The 20,971-nt window shown below is 39.1% G+C and overlaps 1 protein-coding gene across 10 annotated transcripts in view; it reads left to right on the top strand.

Annotated features, from left to right (window-relative positions):
- The window catches only part of ABCC9 (ATP binding cassette subfamily C member 9), a 76,373-nt gene that overhangs the window by 8,391 nt on the left and 47,011 nt on the right, over nucleotides 1–20,971 (top strand). For all 10 annotated transcript variants that reach the window (XM_051607889.1, XM_051629377.1, XM_051612165.1 and 7 more), the window contains exons 2-10: nucleotides 1,982–2,147; nucleotides 5,070–5,211; nucleotides 5,586–5,707; nucleotides 6,835–7,001; nucleotides 7,682–7,924; nucleotides 12,835–13,029; nucleotides 15,746–15,910; nucleotides 17,468–17,623; nucleotides 20,426–20,560. In XM_051607889.1, the coding sequence (XP_051463849.1) occupies nucleotides 2,003–2,147; nucleotides 5,070–5,211; nucleotides 5,586–5,707; nucleotides 6,835–7,001; nucleotides 7,682–7,924; nucleotides 12,835–13,029; nucleotides 15,746–15,910; nucleotides 17,468–17,623; nucleotides 20,426–20,560 (1,470 nt within the window). In that variant the 5' untranslated portion in view covers nucleotides 1,982–2,002. The remainder of the gene's footprint in view (nucleotides 1–1,981; nucleotides 2,148–5,069; nucleotides 5,212–5,585; nucleotides 5,708–6,834; nucleotides 7,002–7,681; nucleotides 7,925–12,834; nucleotides 13,030–15,745; nucleotides 15,911–17,467; nucleotides 17,624–20,425; nucleotides 20,561–20,971) is intronic.

Here is a 20,971-nt window from a genome sequence, read left to right as displayed (position 1 = left end):
TCGGTACCAGTCCAACCACTAGACCACAATAGCATCTTATGCTGTCTTAGAAAAGAGTCCCATTTGTGGGAAAGGGAGGAAAATTCCCAGCAGAACTCCCTTGGACTTCTGACCTTGGATAAAAATGAGGAAAAATGCTTCTGATTTTCAAGAGATTATAATTATCATTATGTTTATCTTAAAGGAAACATGTCAAGCTTTTACAAATGAAACACAAAGAATCTCTCTGTAGGTTTTTGTAAACCTCCATATTTATGTTGCTAATAACTCCTCAGTCTACTCAGACAGAATTAATAGTAAAATAATGTTTCTTTTTTGTTACTGGTCATATGCATTTATGAATATATTTTTATATTAAAAATGATACTATTATAGTGGTCATATCACTCTAAGAATTATAGAGAATGGCCCAAACTCTCCATCAAATTGTGTTCTACTGAAGATTGAGTGGGTTGCCCATCGGCTTGTGCACCACAGTAAGTACATACATGCATTTTTGCAAGATGTCATCCACCATATGACTCTGATTTATGCTTAACTTCTGGCAAATCTCCGACCTTAAATTGCTGATATGTTTAGAAAAGGAACAGCATTTATCACATTCTTTTCAATTAAACTCCTTTACAAATTTCACTGATGTATTTCAATATGGATTATAGTTTTCAGATCCAGCATAAAGTTACTTGAAAGCAAAAAAGAGGTTTAGCAGAGGTTCAAAGTGCCTCTTGAACTTCATATTCTTTTGAAGATCTACATGTTTCTATTCTCTTGGAGGGAGTACTTGAGTAGTTTATGCTTATCTTGTTATGCTTACCTTGTTTAAACAAGTAGGCTCGTAGGACTAATCCAAACTATTTGAAGAAAGAAGGAAAGCCTTTCTCTCCCCATTCAACTAATTTTTTTTTTAAACCATGTGCATGCATTTTTGCATGTCTATATTTTGATTCTGCAAAACTCATTCATGTCAATGTTGTTGCAGAAAGATGCATTTGCCAAAGTATACATATACTTTGCTGAATTAAAGATATTCTTTCCATTTTAGCATGTAAAATTTGGGAAAAAAAAAAAAAAGTGAGCAAATGAGTTCATACAACCTATTCTACAGCACTATATTCTATGTTTAAGTCTTGGGAAAAGAAACCAGCAAGGAAACATTTTGTTTGCAATCTTGTTTCATCTCCCTATCATGAAGAATGAATAAATGATGCATAGGTTGATAAAAGCCAGAAGCTGGCTGTAACTCTGGGTCATACTGTGGCCCACACTCTGCAATCATGAATGCATGAGCTTATCTTGGTGCAGAGAGATAATCTCGTAAGAGACTGTGGAGAGTGGAGAGCTGTTTAGATGAGGCTAAGCACGTGCATAAGGATTTGTGGGATCAAGCGTAAATGTGGCTGGACGGCCCGTGCAGTCTTCAATACAATCTACTCTGATTAAGAGTTTGGCAATGATGTGTAATGACAACTGGATGTGACCACTGTTGTTCTACAGGACAATGAAGAAATACAAAATATCAGTGAATGCCAAGCTGCCAAATAAGAAATACCAAAGGTTCAGAGCTTGCACTAAGAATGTAGCACAAGGCATATGAGCAGAGATGTTGCACAGAGAATGTTGGCTTGTCAAAGAAGCAGGAGCATACAGGAGACAGCTTATGTGCATTTGACTTCTCCTATGAGAAAGGAAGCATTTTTTTCAAAACTTTCTTGTTCTTTATATTTTCACAGAGAAATTGGAGTAATTTGAATAATGAAATATTTAATGAACTAAACAGTACATTTAATATAAAAACAGCTTGGTGCTGATGTGCTTATACTTGATGAGGCTGAAAAGCATTTTCAAAATACAACTAAATTATTCTGTATGGGTTGTTCAGTGTGCTCTTTCTGTGTCTATTTTATTTATTTTGTGTTTAGCTAAATGGACAGCTAGTAGTCTTGGTAGTCAACTATTGCTTCAACATGTCTCTTTTTTGTAGTAGTCAGACCTTCTGGAAGCAATGAGGCTTGCATTTTGTGGTAACGACAATGCTTCAGCCTACAACATCAGTGCTGGTGTCCTAAGAAATGTCTGCTTTGTGGATGCCCTCAACTTGGTTCCCCATGTCTTCTTGCTATTTATCACCTTCCCAATTTTGTTCATTGGTGAGTTACTCTATGGAGCTGTGCAATCCTACAAGCACTTGAATGTGTATTTATACTACATCATGTTTATATGTGCTTGGCAGCCTGTGATGCAAACTTTTGGATGCTTTGTATTTACTAATTTACTTTGTATTTACTAATTTTAAAAAAGAAGAGACAGAATGGTTTGATCCAGAGAGCCCAAAGCCAACCCACTTGAAATGTTGGGAATTTTAGATAAAATCTGGACTAGGCAGCACGAAAAGATGGATGAGAACCAGAGAACTCAGATTCAAATGCTCTGAAACTTCCCTGTGGGAAGTTTTCTTTAGATTCTAAATTGGCAACTTGCAACCTTAGCTATTATTAGATATTAGAAGACTTAGGACCGTGGGTCTGAATCCCCTTCAAGTTATGTGAATTTCAGAGAATATCCAATTTGTGTTGGATCTTCTGTGCAATTTGTATCTAAGGCTAGGATAAGTGTAGAGAACTTTTAAAATTGAATAATTCCTTCATTTGTCAACATTTGTAAACAGAAGTAGAGCAAAGAAGTTAATCCTTTTCCACAGGAATGCAAATAAGAAGTTAGAAATCTCTTTTGATGAATTGAGACAGTGGAGTGTCTCTAACTTACATATTCTTGTAAAAAAAATAATCCAAACTAGTACTCTAAAGATTTTCTTTACAGTTGTCTCTTTACCCCAGTTATATGCAGTCATTAAATAAATAAAATATAATACTTTTTCAGAGCTGTCAAGCAGTGACATTCTAACTGTTTGTAGGAGATAAAGATATTTTAGTAACCATCAAAAGGCAATAAGCATTAAGAAGAATAAATATTCTCCTGACAACTGCATGAGAAATCCTTGTTGGCTTCCTGGTGTCGTATATACACATGATAATACATTTCTTCCATGAGAAAGATTTTAACTTGGGGCTATATTCAAACTAGACACTTAAGGACTTCCATTATACAAAGAGACTGAAGTGATTGAATAATAGGCTACTGGAACCCATGGGATAAGACACTCAGGACCTAACAATCAAAAGGATAACCAGATCCAGTGACTGAAAAATGATTAAATAATTAAACAAGGGTGAAAGAAACCAGTTGTAAGAGAAGAGTAGCTAAAAAAAACAACCCCAAAGGTTATGGAGGACTGTCTTCAGCAGTACTGGATCTTTACACCAATGCTGGATCTTTCTTTGAGATGAGATGTAAGTCATCCTTGAATGACAGGGCTTTCTACAGCAGTGTTTGATGGAAACTCAACAAAAGGTCTGAGGGCAGAAATAATCTTTTACAATATTCTGTGTTATGCTTCAAGCGGTAGCAGTCTGCTTTAATATTTTTACAGGTACTAGCCAATTAATTTTGAAAAAGTATTGCAGCAACTGAAAATTCCCTTAATTTTCTAATAATGTTAGGAAAAAACATAGTAGTTTAAATTGTATGTTATGAATGCATGCATGTAATTCTTTGTTTTCTATTTTGTACCTTGATTGTCAGGACAAATAGTTGTTGAGCAAAGCATTAAAAGCCAATTGGAGTCCACAGTATTGACTGACTCCAAAACAGAAAGTTGATGATTAACGTGTTTGTGCAGATGTATTGGGAAAGATAAAAAGGTGTCTCTCACCTTGGGAGAGACAAAGACAGCAGGGCCAAAGAAAGCCACATTTGATTAGGAAAATGTCAGGAAACAGAAAATGCTACATAGTTAGATATGGAGAAGAGATAACATATTGTTTCTGCCATACTTGGCATATTAAACAAGGATGAAATTGTGAAATCCTGAGAGTTCCCAAGATAGAATAAACCTGGGCTGATTTATGTGTTTCTGAGTCACCTGGTGAGCCTCTAGGCACAATGAGATGCTGCATCCTTCTGTATTAAAAGCCGATCCTGGATTTTTAACTTGGTTCTGCAGCTACTGAAATAAACAGATGCAATGCTCACTGCCCTAGTTAAACATCTTTGGTCTTTTTTGTTTGTTTTCTTTTGTTTTGTTTCTTTACTCCCTGAAATGTACTGTTCATGGGATTCTCAGTGGGCTTTGGGAAGTCTGCGAGGAGCTGCATTACAGTAAAGGGGTGTGCGCAGCCATGTGGGCTGACTGACTCAGAACAGAGGACAGAGCCATATGCATGACAAGACTTACCCTCATGAGAGGCTGACCTCTAATCAATCCTCAGCTCCCCCCACCACTGTCACATCCATTAGGTCCTTGGTGTCCTGATTCTTGTCAGATTGTTGGCTTCAGAGAGGATCTTGCCTGAAAAGGATAAGTGCCGTCTGAGGTGACGATGCGGAAGTAGGCTTCCAGATGACATTGTTGATGAAATTAGTTGAGTCCTGGTGCCGTGCTGGGAGTTTTAATGTGCCAGGAATGCACAGGGCAGGGAGGCTGGGCTGTGCCTGAGGAACAGAGACCAGGAAATGGCTGTTTAACATCGCCTGAGACAGCGCTCCCTACAGGCCTGAGACAGAGAGAATAAATTGTGTTTGTTCTAAGTAAACACTTCTCTTTGAGGCTTCCTTGGAGAATGCAACTTTTATGTCAGTTGGAAACTTTGCCCAGTCTTGCTTGTGACTGGGAGAGACACTATCACTTAAGATCTGTCAGTCCCTGTTGTGTGAGGGTGACTTTCAGATGTTTCTTTTGGTTTTCTCATCTTTGTTGTTATTGAGGGACCTCTTCTCTTTGGGAAGTCTGTTGTCCCGCTGTCCACAGGGTCAGATCCAAATGATGAGGGGCTACACAGCAACTCAGACTCTCCTGGGTTATCTTATTAGTAACAACGTCCCCCATAGTCATGTAGGTTTATTGGTGTTGGTTATATATTATTAAGTATAATCTGTAGATTAGAATTGATAACCAGATCACTCACATGCTGGCTGCATGATAATCTTCCTCTTTCATTACTCTTTTTTCTCAGGCTGGGGAAGCCAAAGCTCCAAAGTTCAGATTCATCACAATACCTGGCTTCACTTCCCGGGGCACAACCTGCGGTGGATCCTGACATTCACCCTCCTCTTTGTACATGTGTGTGAAATAGCAGAGGGTATAGTTTCCGATACGTAAGTGACAGTGTTTGGTGGATAGTCAAGCTGATTGTATTCAGTAATGTATCCTCATAATGTATGATGAGCATGGCTAGTAAGGCAATTGGAGTTTTTTCCCAAAAAAAGTTGCAGCATCGTTTCATGAACTGTCCAGATTTTAATGGGATGAAGATGAAACAATTGTTCTTAACATATTGTTATTCTTCTTTCAAGCTCTAATGGCAAGTAAATATTAAATATTAGAGGTTAAAGCATTCACATGAAAAAAATATTTTTGTCTCTAGGCAAGTCGTATTTATCCTCTTAAATAGATGAGCAGAACACCTAGTTGTATAGCTATGGTGAAAAAAGACACCAAATTCACTAATTTAAACCTTATTTCTTTCCAGACAAATGAAATCTCGCCATCTGCATCTCTTTCTACCAGCTATAATGGGATTTGTGGCTGCCACTGTATCCATAGTCTATTACCATAACATTGAAACATCTAACTTTCCAAAGTTACTGTTGGGTAAGCCTAAATCTGGTATTTATTTACTCTTAGCAAACAGTATCATAGCCAAAGTCAACTTGTTTAGATTGAAGAGGACGGTGAAATATATGAGAATATTAAAAGAGAAAGGAATAATTCTCTGTTCTTTGAACTAGTATTATTATAGGAGTTATTGTGCCTTTCATAAGGTACACACTGAAAACTATTTTAAAACATTATCACAAAAGGAGAAGCATAGTGTGCCTATTGTATTTATACCGTGATCTTTTAGGTATTTTTAAAAAACTGCTCATAATTTTGAGACAAAAACTTGTCTTTGTTCAAAAGGGCTATTTTAAAAGGCCACTTTTAATAGTAATCTGATCACACACCATCCTGTGCAGATGACTGTTGTTTTTTCAGCATCCATTGCAGTTGATTCTGAGATTACCCAGTCTAATGAGGAATGCTACTTCTCACTTTTTCCAAAGGTGTGGGGGGAGAAGGCTTACCTGTGAGAAACTGCTACCTGGTGTTTTTGATATCTGTCTCAGCCAGGAGATGGTCAGAAGAATCTGACTAGATTTTGCAGGATAATGTTTCATAGAAGTACATGGTCCAAATTGCCTATAACCCAATATCCTTCACTAGCTACTGACAGGTACAAACCAGGGTGCATGATATGATTAAATTATATTAGATCTTTTTCAAAATGAGCTTATCTGCAATGCACTCTGCTTTTTCAAGGAGGCAATGTGATATTGGTCAAGTTAAGTGACTTTTTCTTCATTTTGATAACAAAATTCTGCTTCAGATTATCTTAAATGGACTTTTGTAATTGTGCAAAGACCTGCCATTGTGGATCTCTTTGAAATGTGATGGCCCAGGGAAGAAAATAGTGCCTGAGAAAAGAAAGTGCAAAGCAAATCTGTGAAACCTGAGTTCTTGACTTGGGCTGACATTGCACTGTGCCAGACTCCAGGCTGGTGATAAGAAGGATCACCATGCTTCCATTGAGTTAAGCCATGGAATCTGTCTGTTTGAAAGAGCTGTAACACCTGCAGCACTGCTAGAGCTAAAATAAATTTACTTATTTATTTATTTATTTATTTATTTATTTCTATTTATTTATTTATTTTCATTTTGCTTGTGCACCTGATTTACAGCTCTCTTTCTTTACTGGATAATGGCCTTTGTCACCAAAACCATCAAGCTTGTCAGATACTGCCAGGATGGTGTGCCTTTTTCTCAACTGCGTTTCTGCATCACGGGAATTATGGTCATCCTCTATGGGCTGCTGATGGCTGTGGAGATCAATGTCATTCGAGTTAGGGTATGTGGTATCTTTATCTGGATCCAAAAATACACCAGTAGTACCGTGGGGATGAAGATGGGCTTTTAGTCCCAGTAACTCTGGCCTGTGTATAGTTTAGGCCTAGGTGTAGCTCAAGACATAAGTGTCTGGTTAATTCTATAGAAATGAATGGGTCTTGTCTCCTGTTTTAATTGTATGTCCTTGATGTGTCCCCTGGACTTAGTACATGTGTGTACCCATGTGTATGTGTACACATAGAGTGCATACGTGTTTGCATACAGATACACACACGTTTGTGCATCTAAGGCTATATGTGTGTGTAATCTATACATTAAATTCCATGTTAATGCAGATAAACTACTATGTAGTGAATGTATAAGTTAGCATATGTTCTTACCCATTATAATTTTAAATATAATTATATCCCAAGAATTCTTTGTTGTTGTTGTTTAGATAGAGATAGGTGGTACTGATAGGCTACAGAGCTGTGTCAACATCCCATATTGCTCAATTTTTTGCCAATTATGCTGTCAAAATGGAAATGATCCTATTTACATGCAAATTTATGTTTAAATAAACTGCATAATTACCTTTAAATGCAAAATTGACACCGTATGCATAATAGACGTAATTTTTACTAGAAACTGCCATTAATAAGATAATTCCTGAACACATGCTGTTCATTTTCTCTTCTCCAGAGGTATGTCTTTTTCATGAACCCTCAGAAAGTAAAGCCACCAGAAGATCTACAGGACCTGGGGGTGAGGTTTCTTCAGCCATTTGTCAATTTGCTCTCAAAGGCGACTTACTGGTGGATGAATACTCTTATTATATCTGCTCACAAGAAACCTGTGGACCTGAAGGCAATTGGAAAACTTCCAATTGCAATGAGAGCACTGACAAATTATGTTTGTCTCAAAGAAGCATACGAGGAACAAAAGGTAAAACAAAGATGTTCATGTCACTGTTTGACCATAGAAATTATAGTGTATAGAAATTTTTTGTGCGTCTGTGAAATCCTAGTTTAAGGAATTTTTAACTTAGGACTGTTTGTTCCAAGGTGACTCTTGGCTTAGGAAGTTCCAATCCAATGGTTACTGTTTGGTTTTAAGTGAATTTACAGCAGGGGAGAGTAGCCAGATTGAGAGCAACTGGAAACTAAAACTGTAACAGGCTGACCACTTGTTAGATTTCATTTTAAAAGGGAAAGCTTTGCTTAAATCTTAGCTACTTGTGACAGCATCTTAAATTAGAAGACATTTTGTCCAGAGTTGCAGCTGGAATCATTCATCTTCACTTTTTTTATCCAGAAAGAGAAATAGCCAAAAACACACATCAAGAGTATCCAAAACACTGGTGTCTCAACAGCTTTTAGTCACCAATCCAAAATACAGCACCATAAAGGAAGCTATGAAGAAAATTAACTCCATCCCAACCACATCCAGTACAAAAATTATGGTTGGGCAAACTCACTAGATAGACTGGGAGTTTCCAGAGTAACTTTGGGATGCATGTAGGCGAAACTGTAGCATTTCATTTGTGCTTAAAGCTGGTGATTTCTGTCCCCATCCTCCTCCCCCACTCCTCCCTCCCCCCCCCCCCAAGAAAGACAGAAAGAGAGAGAGAAAGAGAGAGAGGAAGAGAGGAAGAGAGGAAGAGAAGAAGGAAGAGAGGAAGGGAGGAAGAGAGGAAGGGAAGGGAAGGGAAGGGAAGGGAAGGGAAGGGAAGGGAAGGGAAGGGAAGGGAAGGGAAGGGAAGGGAAGGGAAGGGAAGGGAAGGGAAGGGAAGGGAAGGGAAGGGAAGGGAAGAAGATTTGAGAGCCTGCCTCCTTGATTTGTACATACTTATCAATCCTCAAGGATAAAGAGAGAGAATACAGGCATTTGGTAGCCACTTTGGAAAATGTGGCGCATAGTACAAAAACATCTAAATCCTTTTCCTGCATACACCAGATAAACATGTTTCCAAGCAGTGCATGGTTTAGAACTGCAATACGAGGGGAAGCTGGGAGAAGCAGCTCTCTGCTCCCAGCAACTAATGAAGCACAGACTCCTCTCTGTGCCCTCTCAAATGAAACCATCATCTGTACAATTTATTGTATTTTAATAGATTTAGGTTGCTTCTCTTTCCTTTTGTAGTCAATGCTTCTAGTACTTGAGTCCTCCAAGACCCTCCTGCTTGAAGTAGAAGGCTAGTGAGCCATTGGGACTGAACTTTTCACAACAAAGAAGTGCATCTTTTGGCCAGCTCCTTAATAGAAGGGTTTGGTGTCTAAATGCCTTAAAGGGACCAAAGAGTCTCAGGCACTTACATGTCCCCGAGGGTCTGAGTCTTTCTGCCATTCTTAAGGACAGGGTGTCTGGGTGCCAACATTGGTCTGTAGCTCATTTACATCAGCAAATACTGTGTGTGCCTGCACAAATATGCAGTTCAGATGCCAAAAGGCAAGTTAAGGCTGCTATTGCTCATGTGCATGAGTGCAAACATTCAGTGTGTATCTTCCCCCAGCGCGTGTCATCCATGTATGAAGACTTGCGTAAATGCAGCCAGTTACATGCGCCTACATTTATAAACCTGGCTTACATCAGGTTGTTTGGTTTCCTTAGTTGTTTAAAGTCTTGAGGTTACCACAGCCTCTAGAACATTTGTGTTAATATTCAGAAACAGGCTGTAACCCTAAAGTAAACTGATACTTCATAGAGAAAGTAAACTGATACTTCATAGACAAAGTAAACCAAAGAGCTAAAACCAATCCGAAGATGCAGGCAGTGAAACTGACTGCAATTTACTCCCATGGAGAAATGTGTTGGTTTGTGCATGGCTGGTCAGAAAATTCAGCCACAGAATTAGGAAAATTCTTCGGGTTGAAGTGTGGTCTGCAATTTGAAAGAGATTATATGTCGCTGTCTCTGCTGCCAGGGTGCTTTTTCACTAATCTTCTGCAGCTGGTGAGGGGAGCCCCCCAGCATCCTCAGGATTTAGTGATGTTACCCCTGCCTGTGCCTGGAGGTAGCTGAGCTCAGCTGTGTTCCATGGCTCTGCAGAAAGAAGGCTTCTGTTCCTTTCTGAACCCTTCTTATCACGCCTTGATGAAAGATGCTGAACATGGCCATGAATATTCTGTATTGTAAAATGCCTTTGAGATGGCTTACAGGACATAGTCTCCCTTCTGCATGCAATGAAAATGGAACCAGCTGAGGTTCTTTACCAAATAATACCATGAGGGAAACAAGTCAGATTAAATTTTGATGATGTTTTCTTAGATTCGTTGTTTTCCAAAACCTGTGTCCAAGCACACAGGAGTGTAAATCGGAGACTCTGAGATTAACTTTTCATGGCTGTTATATTCTGCTAAAATAGAATATTGCTACTTGAGTAACCATGAAGTCTGTGAACACTGGGATGGAGCATTTTCTTGTATTCTTTGACACTCCTGGACAACTCCTGAAATCCATATTTAACTATATAGATAGAATCCATGTGGCTCCTTCTTCTCAGTGATAAATCTGAATTCATTATTCTGCTTGGTGGTTTTTTACACTTTCAAATTATCATCAAGTAGTTCTTAGCATTATAAATACACTTGCTACTTAAAATTATTTTGTTGTAGGTATTTTTTCAAAGCATCAAATACTTTAATTTTAATATAATTTTCATGCTACATGATATATTCTAGGATTTTAAAGGCAGTTATCAGTGATAACTGATATCAGTGTCTCTTTTGACAACTGAGCTTTCTTAAACATACTCTTTGAGTATTTTCCTAAAAAAAGTGTTGCCAAAAAAACACATAGCGATTGGCTTTTCCTATCTCACTAGTTCCTGCCAGCAATAAATATTCTGAAGGATGGATAGTTGTGTAAACTGCTTAAGCTCATGTTTGTGCTGCTGCAGCTTTTCCCCGTGTTTCTTACTGTTCCCCTCCTATTCTGTAACTGAATAATTTTTAACATTATGTTTTAAGACTCTTTTTCTCACCTTCCAAAAGGAAAGTATGTCCTTCCAGCCTCCAGTGCCCAGTAGGAGAAGTTTTCGCTTCAGGTGGCTTCCCAAGCCACAGAAGCTTAAAGGGACTGGGAAACTGTAGAAAAAAATCAGCATAGCAATAATGTTTTTCTGACACAGGAAACCCAAAGCTTTTTATTTATTTCTAATGGCATTGGCCAGACTTTCAATTGGGAATTGTCTGAAACCTGTCAGTAGTTGTCAGAGAGTTATAGTGAGTGGTGATTGACAGGTCATCCTTCAACACCTAAATAAAGCATAGGATTGGCACATACAACATACTGTACTGCAAGCCCCTGACACTGGGCCTCAAGAAGCATTCTGGAAAAGAGTTTAAGATTAGAAGAAAAATCCAATCTTCTTTATCCCCCCTCCCCATTGCATATTTCATCTAATTTAGAGTTCTGATTAAAAAGGAAGGAACAACAGTGTTCAGCAATATAGATTGTTAGATCATTTAATTCAATTAGTTTTTTTTCCAGTGAAAAGTAAATAGGTTTCATGTGCTGATGACAGTTACATGAATAGTACTAGTAGTGAAAATGGCTGTTGAAGTAGTAAAATCTTATTAAAGAAATAAGGATTTACCATTGCCATTTACCAAATTTATTATTAATTGAATGCAGAATAGAGTGTGCAATATTTTCCAGAAGACAGTAGTTGTGTTTTTCTAATAAATTAGCTTATTTGAGGGGGATGACAGTAGACTCTGTAGTGCAGTTTAGCTCAAAACCAACAAACTGAGCCTTTTCTCTGGGAAACACACGTGAGGCCCTTGTACTGTTTCCCTCATCAGAAGCAGCAGTTTCATTCTTACTGCTTTCTGAAATGTTAGCTCTAATTTGTCCCCATGCTGCTTATTTCTCTGTACTAAGCTTCCTGGCATTGGGTATGACCAGCTGGCCTAATTTTTAGAAGCCAGAAAAGCAGCTATATGCCCCTCCTGTACACTTGTCCATTTCTGGCACCATGCACCTATTCTATCCCACTGTTGAAGTGGCGTAAGAGGAAAAACAGAGAAAAGAGAAAAAACACATGAGGCAGCCAGGCAGGGTACAGGCATAGTTGCTTTTCTTTAGTTGATTTGCTGGAGCAGGGGGTTGTTGTTACAGGCTATTCTTAAAATGTCTCTGTGAACACTCAAGAGGGCCTGGCTTGGGTTACAACTTGTAGGCATCTGTGCTACTTGAAAAATGACAGATGGTCTTTTAAAGTGTCAAAAGCTGCTGCCTGAAGTACAGGGAAGCACTCTGCAGACCAAGGATCTGTTCAGTGAAACTCATTCTTCTTTAGGTTGAAAGGACCTCAGAAATATCAGGACCCTTCTAACTAGATATAGAGATATCTGCTGGCTGGTGGTTTAGAGCAAAAGTTGTGATGCTGCATAGATTCACAGAACTGAAATATAGAAAGATTCAGATAAATTAAACTACATACTTGTAGGTGTCTTTTTTTTTCTTCAATCTTTATCTCATATCAGAAGCCTTTATTGGATCGAGTGGTTTCACAAGTACTGTGAAAGTCAAGTTTTCCCATATGAGCAAAGGCTTGAAAGGTCAAACTTTTTCCTGACCACACATGTGACAAGAAGCAATGGCTGCATGCCAGTAGGATTTATCTGTATTTGCATTCCTGTATTCACAGGTTCAGAAAAGTGGTAGGATTTAGAGGTGAGGAACCATGGCTACCAAGAGGAGGCAGAATTTGAATTCGCTCTGAAGCGTGTCTGAAATCTGTTAATATCTACAGTGTGTTTGCTTCCTCACCTTCTCCAAAACACCCTTCAGGAACCAGCTGGGCATCCAGATGGAAGCAAAACATTGATACCTGTTTCTCTCTTTTCCAGAAAAAGGTGGCAGACCAGCCCAATCGGAGTCCCTCCATATGGTTAGCCATGTACAGTGCTTTTGGACGACCGATTCTTCTCAGCAGCACGTTCCGTTACTTGGCTGACTTGCTGGGTTTTGCTGGGCCATTATGCATTTCTGGCATTGTCCAGGGCTTCCAGAATACAACCAATAATACCAATACAACAGAAAAGGTAACCTGACAACATGGATTGAAAGACATTTTTTGGTATTGGCTCTAGAACAGGTATTTAATTCCTCACACTGCATGCTTTTATATGGCTATGATAACTGTATTATTTTGTTGTTTCTTTCAAGCAAATGTAGTGTTTTTTGGTGGGAGACAATCCAGTTATAAACCTGCATAGTGGAAGTCTTTGGTATGAATGCAACACAGGTAGGTTGACACAGGTTGCCCAGCTGTCTGCCTCTTGGTGGAGTCATCCCTGCAGTTCTGGGTAGAAGGAACAGCTTTTCTGTTTCCTCTTCAACTGGGCCTCCTCGTTTCAGATGGGAGACGCACTGGTGGTGCCTGAGTTATTCATCCAGCAAGGATGACTCTGGGGATTTTGCTTAATTTCTGTCCATCTGTCCATTTGTAGTTTGTAGACAGGTTAAGGTCTCTAGAATCTGTAGTCACTCCCAGTTTGTGACTGATTATGCTGCTTGTTGCTGTGATGCATTGGCACATGATAGAATTTGGAAAGCATCCACTTTATTCAATGTCATTCATGATACTAGAGATGCACAGAAGTTGCTAGTTCACAGCATGATACAGAACATTTTCTATCACAAGAAAAATAGTTTATTAGTAGCTGGTGAAAAGAGACAGGTGAACTTATTTTACTAGCTGGCAGCAGAGAAGACATGATGAAGAAATTTTCCTACGTCTGTCTTCTGATACAGAAACATCTCCACACACTTTATGCAGTGTGTGTTTGGTATTTGAATGAGCAGATAGGTGTGTAATGGAATAACGTTTTCCTCTCCAGATAAAGCGTTTGACTGTCAACACTATCCAAACATCTTATCCTTGGCTGCTTACTCCTGACATTTGTTTTCTTGACTGATGGCCTGAAATTGTCTTTAGACTCTTATTCACCCATTGCACTAAAGAATGAGACTTTAATTGTGCAGCTTATCAACTAAAGCTCTTTACCATCCTTGAACTTCCACATGTTGGGCTTGAGACATAGAGTTAAAAGGCAAAGTGCTTACTCTGCCTCAAAAATGGGTAAGGTTTTTTTTGCATGTTATCAAACAAGATATTTTACCTTGAAAATTTTAATTTCTGGATCTCAAATTTAGGGATCTGCACCTTGTCTGCTTCCTTTATCTTTTGTACTCTTCAGTGTAGTGGTTTTAGTTATGGGCTTTTTAATGTTTTAATCAATGCCTGCTGAAGGGAAGATTAAAATCGCTGAAGAACTTGAAACCACTCCAAGAGTCTGGCTTGGTGACAATCACTATTTCTCTTGGATACATTTCAGAATGTGTTTTCATTTCATTTATGGATTTCGATAAATTTTCTTTTGGTTGTTCTTGCTATTACGTGTCTCTCCCTTAAAACCTCTCTAGTTTCAGTTAATGTGAATTAATTGAAATTTGTGCTTGTTCCACCTTAATTCCTGGGAACTCTATGTATATTGATAAAGGCCTCTACAAATTTTTTTTTAATTATTGATATCCCCACTATGGAAACTTGGGCAAGTTAGCTGCAGCAGAACTTTTAAAAGTTTTCAAATTTATTTATCTGACCAATTGTGCACTTAAGCAACACTTGTTTCAAAGAGTCTTGGCCTGGTTGAGCGACTTAGCCGCTTCTGCCAGTGGGATTTAGTTGTTACAAACACTGGACCTTTTGAGATCACTGTTAGGTGCTTATACACACCTTTTGGGTGCCAGCTGCTAGTGGCAGAGGGAGGAGTGTGTGGTGTGAAGAGGCTGGGGTGACTGCAGTGAGGTGAGCCTGGAGGGCTCAGAGCACCCCTCTTCTGCCTGCAGTCTCATGGCGGGTGACAATAATCCAGAAAGAAGAGGGAATCTTCAAGAGGGTAGGCACGTGGGTACTTTTCAGTATTCACAACCTTTCATCACAGAATCAGTGAGAGTATTTCAGTAGAACAGGCTTTTTCCTTTTTTCTTTTTTCTTTTTTTTTTTTTTTTTAAGAATTTCAGTACATCCTGCTTCCAGCTGGATCGGAAATACCAAAGGAACAGCCTTCCTTGCAATATTTTGGTATATTTGTTTCCTTTTCTGGCCTGAAACAGGGCAGCACAGTGAACATAAAAACTAGAAAATGAAAACAAAGTTATTTAAACAAGATTTTTTTTATTTTTTTTTTCCTCCTGCGGAGGCATTTAAATCTCATTTTGTGGGGAATACTGGCATATAGTTTCTTATTTTACTCAGAATTTATAGGTGTTATAGATTATATTTCTGGAAGGAACTGTTTGTATAGTATGCGTATACAACATCAGTAACTAATCCCATATAATAAAAAATATTATCTTGCGGCTTCTTTGTGATGCAAGTGGAATAAGCTTTATTTTCTAAGGAGTAACATTTCTATCTTACATGTCATCAGAATTTGATGGAGAAACTACAGATAAGGCAGACATGGTGATCTCATTGTCCCTTTTCTGCTAAAAACAGTTTTAGAACAATTTAGAACTTTTAAACATTTTAGAACTGCTAAAAGTTAAGATGGAACATGATCAGAGTATTTAATTTGTATCTGAATCATTTTGATACATAGGGCAGTGAGAAATCTGGTTGTCATAACTTTCCCATAGTATGATCAGTATTTTTAATTCTAATGCAGTGACTGAATTCCTTTGTTTCCAGTGTATCAAAAATATACAATCCCTCCTATGCCACCTTAATATTTTTTTTTCCTTTCTTTTCAGGTGAAGGATCCATCAAATTCATATCTTTCCTCAGAGGAATTCCTCAGGAATGTTTATGTTTTGGCAGTTCTTCTCTTCCTGGCCCTTATCTTGCAGAGGACATTCCTGCAGGCATCCTACTACGTGACTACAGAAACTGGCATCAACCTACGAGGTGCTTTACTGGTGAGCAAAGATGTTCCCATGTTCTGCCAAGAAGTAGCAATAACTATTAATAACCAGTAATAGCTCTGGCTTCATACATTCATTTGGCTTGCTCTTTATCTGAGGACTCAGTTAACAGGTGTTTGAGAGAAGAGATGCACTGTGGTTTTATGCAGAACACTGGAAAAAGTAGTATCAGTGACACAGTCGAACTGATTGCAGCAATTACTTTTGCTAAAATCTAAAGCCATTGTACTAACATCTGGAAGTTTAACACTCACTCTGTGCATATAAGAACATACCTTTGCTGTTGTTGTTAGGTATATGAAGATAAGCAGTGTCATTTTCGCTCTGCATCTTCTTTGTTCACGTGCTTATGAGGTTACTTCTGCTGACTGTAAACTGCAGAGTATCTTTGGCTGAGCTCTGTTTTACAGGAGCATTGTCCATGTATCATGAGTGATAATTCTGAATATTTATGCCCTTTAGCGTAGAGTCCTGTGGGCTGGGAGAGGTGTGATTCATCTCCAAAACTGTGTCTCTATAACCAGCATCCGTTAACCCTTTGTGAAAGTTGTGTTTATGAACTGGAGCCAGCAGCTCTAGCTCAGAACTTGGGTGGGTTGTAGCAGGGATCTTCACAGACCGAACTCCACAGGCAACCGTAGCACTATGTACAAAACAGAGGCTGGAACAGATGTTTTGCCAGGTGTCACTAACCATAGAATATCATCTCAGCATGGAAGCTTGTAGGTTTTGTGCGCAGGGTGATAGATGTCGATGTTTCTAATACTTCCTGCCTTCTCCCAGGAGAGATGGTACAGACTTGAAGAAAGAGTACCTGATTATTTCCTTGTCCTTTTGTGACTCTTTGCTAAAATGGGGACTTTAGGACTAGATGCAGCTGATGTAATTCACCAGGGTTTGTAGGCGTTTCTGATTCATTCTACAGGAACTACCTTGCTCATGGACAAAACAGGACACAGAGCTCAAATTATTTTAAAAACTTCCTTGAAGCTTCAGTCTTTTATGTTTGGTCATAGCTGCAAACTGGGCTTACAATATTTGTCTTTAAAATACTGGTAGATATACGCCCTGATTAATTTTAAATTCTGTTAAGCTCCTACAAATGTTATGGAAATAGATGGCCAGGTAAAGGGGAGAAACCCAAGGGAATACATACCCACCCTTATCTAAACTTCATAGCTTGACTTTAACTATTCTATTAGAAAGAAGGATTTCTTTGACAGTGTAATAGAAAAGCAGGCACACCAAATGTTTGTTAAAAAAAGATCTTTGCCTAGTCTCCTAAATGTTGATGTTTTGTTGTCATTGTGTTCTATTTTAGGTCTGCGTTAAGCAACAAACCTTTTAAGAGGAATGGGAGTTTTTAAAAGTCAGTTCTCTCTCTTGTGCTTTCTCTCACTCTGTCTCCATCTCTCTCTCTGTCTCAGGTGAGAGACTGGGAGAAGGGCTGTCTTAGGTAAAGATTGATACTGCAGTTTGAAACGTCCTGCTGCTACTGTTGTTTTACAATTATATCATTTTCATATCTTCCATTTTACTCCTTTTCCACAGGCAATGATATATAATAAGATCCTGAGGCTTTCTACGTCCAACTTGTCCATGGGAGAGATGACGCTGGGACAAATCAATAACTTGGTTGCCATAGAAACAAATCAATTAATGTGGTTCTTGTTCCTGTGCCCCAATCTGTGGGCAATGCCTGTTCAGGTAGAGCATCAAAGTAAGGGCCTAATTTCAGAGATCCTCCAACCTGCTTGAGAAGACTGTATGTCTGTAAGACTACTACAAAATCTAGAGGAGAACCTGGACTTCACGCTCATTTGCCAGGAGGACTAGCAAGCAGAAAGGTGGCCCACCATCTCCTCCAAGAGCTGGGAGGCTGTCTCTCTGGGGGCCAGTAAAGAGTGAGGAATTTTTTGAGCAGGATTTCCATGTCATGGATATGGGCTGTGGCTTTAAGAATTATGACCTGTCATCCTTTCACTGCTCGTATTTCTTCTGCTGCTGACATGAGTAATTATTTTTACTTCTGCCACACAACAGCACCACAGGTGTCTGAGCAGTGCCAAGTATTGCATTTGAAGTGTCCACTTGTAACTACATTTTGTGGGAGGAGCAAAAAACAGTTGAATCCTACTTATTGACTGACAGCAGCACCGACACTGTGCTGCACGGAATGCTCAGAAGAGCTTTCATCGAAGCAAGTTTAGTTACTGTAAAACTTTGGTTCTCAACAAGGCTGGGAAGGATCTGTAGGCAAACCTGTAGGAAGGAAAGGTGAAAGCTCTTAGCCTGAAAGAAATCTTCAGAAGTGCTGAATGACTTCATGACCTGAACCACGCTGATTTTCCATGAAGCTTGGACTCCTGTGGCACCTCCAAAATTCTAGCTTGAGGTGGAATTGGCACGGTCCTTACCTTTATGTAATCGTGCCAACATGAAACAAGTTTAAAAAGGGCTAAAAGCCACTCTTACAGAAGATCTGTTTTTCTGAAAATCCTGGAATTATATCAGTAATCTATTATAACAGTAACTGATATTACTACTACTAATGGAATCAAATATTTGGTTTATGTGTCTGTTTTAGGATTGAGTGGCATTTAGAGAGTCATAAAATAATTTCTGGAGAAAAAGACCAAAAAGCTTGTAGGGTAACTGAATTTAGAAATAGTACAGAGGATTTAATTTTAAGTCACTTTTCCACATCCAGGTTTATTTGTAAGTGTTGCTTTTAATACTTTGAATGTTACTAAATGAACAAGTGGTCTAATTCCTGTGGCTAGTGAATGAGTTATATGTAGGCTAAATTCACCACTCACTTCTCTCTTTACTAAAGTGTCTGTACCAGCTGCTGTAGGAATGCAATGGACTTCTTCACCATTACTATAAAAGGCTGGTTTGAGGAAGCTTCTGATGATTTTACTGGTTCCTGTAGTTCACCTTCAGACAATCAGGAGACAGGGAAAACAGGGGTAGCTTGACCACAGCCTTGGATGGGAACAAGCGTAACATCACCCATGAGGTTGTGCCTGATGAGTCCACTCGGTGAGGGACCATCTGTGGCCAAGGCTGTGCAGGGCTTCTGCTCTTAAGCCCCTAATCATAGTGATTAAGTTACACCTCTGCTCCAACAATAAAATTGAAAGGTGAATACTTACAATTTCCTTCTGAAAATATTATTCAGCTGATATCAGTTACACTGGTTTTGTTGTGATCTGCCCTGCTGCCTGATAGGCTAAAAAATAAATAAATAAAGAAGGAAGAAACTAACTCTGGCTAAGTATGAGTTGTATTGTAGCCATACCACTCTGGAAAAGGTGATAGGACTGTCCTGTCCTGCCTCATGCAGAGGAGTTGAGCATCAAGAGATGTCCCAAGATGCAATACTTTTCAAGGCTGCTCCCTCCTCCAGCAGAACAGCTTGTAGGAAACACTGAGCTTACATCCTTCCCGTGTGAGCCAATATAGCCATACCCTGCTGAAGATTGGGGTGGATCTTAAAAACTACATTGTGTATCCACCAATTACGGCCTGCTGCCAAGAGCAAAAATTGACTGCAGGATCAGACCACCAATAAGGGCTTCAGCTTACACGGAGTACAAAGTGCTAACTTTGTATTATTCTGCTGAGAAAATAGCATCTAGGCATGCTAATTTGCATTACAGAAGCCTGAGAACCTAAATAATGCTTTCAAAATGTTGAGCTCCACTGATTGTTATTTCTGGTATTGTATAATGAGGAGGCAGATTTAAAGACAGAACTGACTTGTTTAAGAGATAAGAAATATACGAATTAGGGAACTAGTTCTTTATGCCATCTTGTCACTGAGGACATCTTTGTACCAGAAATTGAAGCTTGTAATAAAAAATGTTATGTATTAGAGCTGGTATTAACTAGGGAACCAGCATTGCAGTAGTTGTATCAGAGGCATTTTGAGGTAAAACTTTGTGGGAGGTGTTCCCAAACTCTTTGTAGGGCTAGGGTAGCATTTTGGTTATTTTCCTACAGAGCTACAAACCTGCATGAGCCAGGTTTGTGTCACACCCAGCACATCTGCTTCATGCTTCTGTGCCTTTCTTAGATGTGCCCCTGTCTGCAGTTGCAAGAAGACCATTACAACAGAATGCAACTGTGATTCATGATAGTCCTAAGACCTTTGAATTTTTCCGGAGTGATGTAAGAAGCTCTAGTGTAAATAAGACTGGAGGCCAGGGTTTCTGTAAAATTCCTTGGGACAAGCACCATCATTTTAGTGCTCCTTTAGTTCTGTGGAAGCCCCATCTGGAATTAGGACTACCAGGCAGTAACACAAACTGTGCGGTCAATGTCAAAATTAAAGGCCTTTGGGTTAATTTCCCACACTTTCCAAACATGACCTTCTGAAGTATAGGCTCAGCTGATTCCTATGAACCATTTAACTGTTTATTAGAAGAACAAATACCGTTTTCTTGCTATCATTCTGGCATATTGGAATCTACTTTTTCTTCTATGTTGCTTTTTTCTTTATAGATAATAATGGGTGTGATCCTACTCTATAATTTACTTGGAGTGAGTGCTTTGGTCGGTGCTGCTGTCATTGTCCTGCTAGCTCCAATACAGTACTTCATAGCTACGAAGTTGGCTGAGGCTCAGAAGAGCACACTTGTAAGTAAATTATTTCAGTGACATTTGTGATCCAGAAATGAGCACAAGGAACGAGGGGTTCTGGATTCTGTTCTTGTTGTTAGTGAACATTCACTGTGGAATTTTGGCCAATTTTGGCCATCCCTTAACTCCATCATTCCTCCCTTTCTGTGGTTTGATATCCCTTCCTAACATCTGTTGGTCAAGAATCCGAAAAAAGTATGTGGGCCTTGACCTGATGTCTCTGCAGAATGTATTTTCCCCTCAACTAGCACAGTTTCATCTGTATTCAGTTCCATGAAAGGGTGTTATTCCTACATTCATGTATTTCATGGGATGCTAGGAGGCAGCACAAATTACTGACAGGACAGTATGAAAGAATATGTACAATCCCTCTCTGAAATGGCTAGAGAATTTATGCCCTCAGCCCAA

The sequence above is a fragment of the Apus apus genome, chromosome 1 (assembly GCF_020740795.1).
Source record: "Apus apus isolate bApuApu2 chromosome 1, bApuApu2.pri.cur, whole genome shotgun sequence".
Classification (NCBI taxonomy): Eukaryota; Metazoa; Chordata; class Aves; order Apodiformes; family Apodidae; genus Apus; species Apus apus.
Note: the sequence above shows the minus strand (reverse complement) of the source record. Positions and strands in the feature narration are given on the sequence as shown.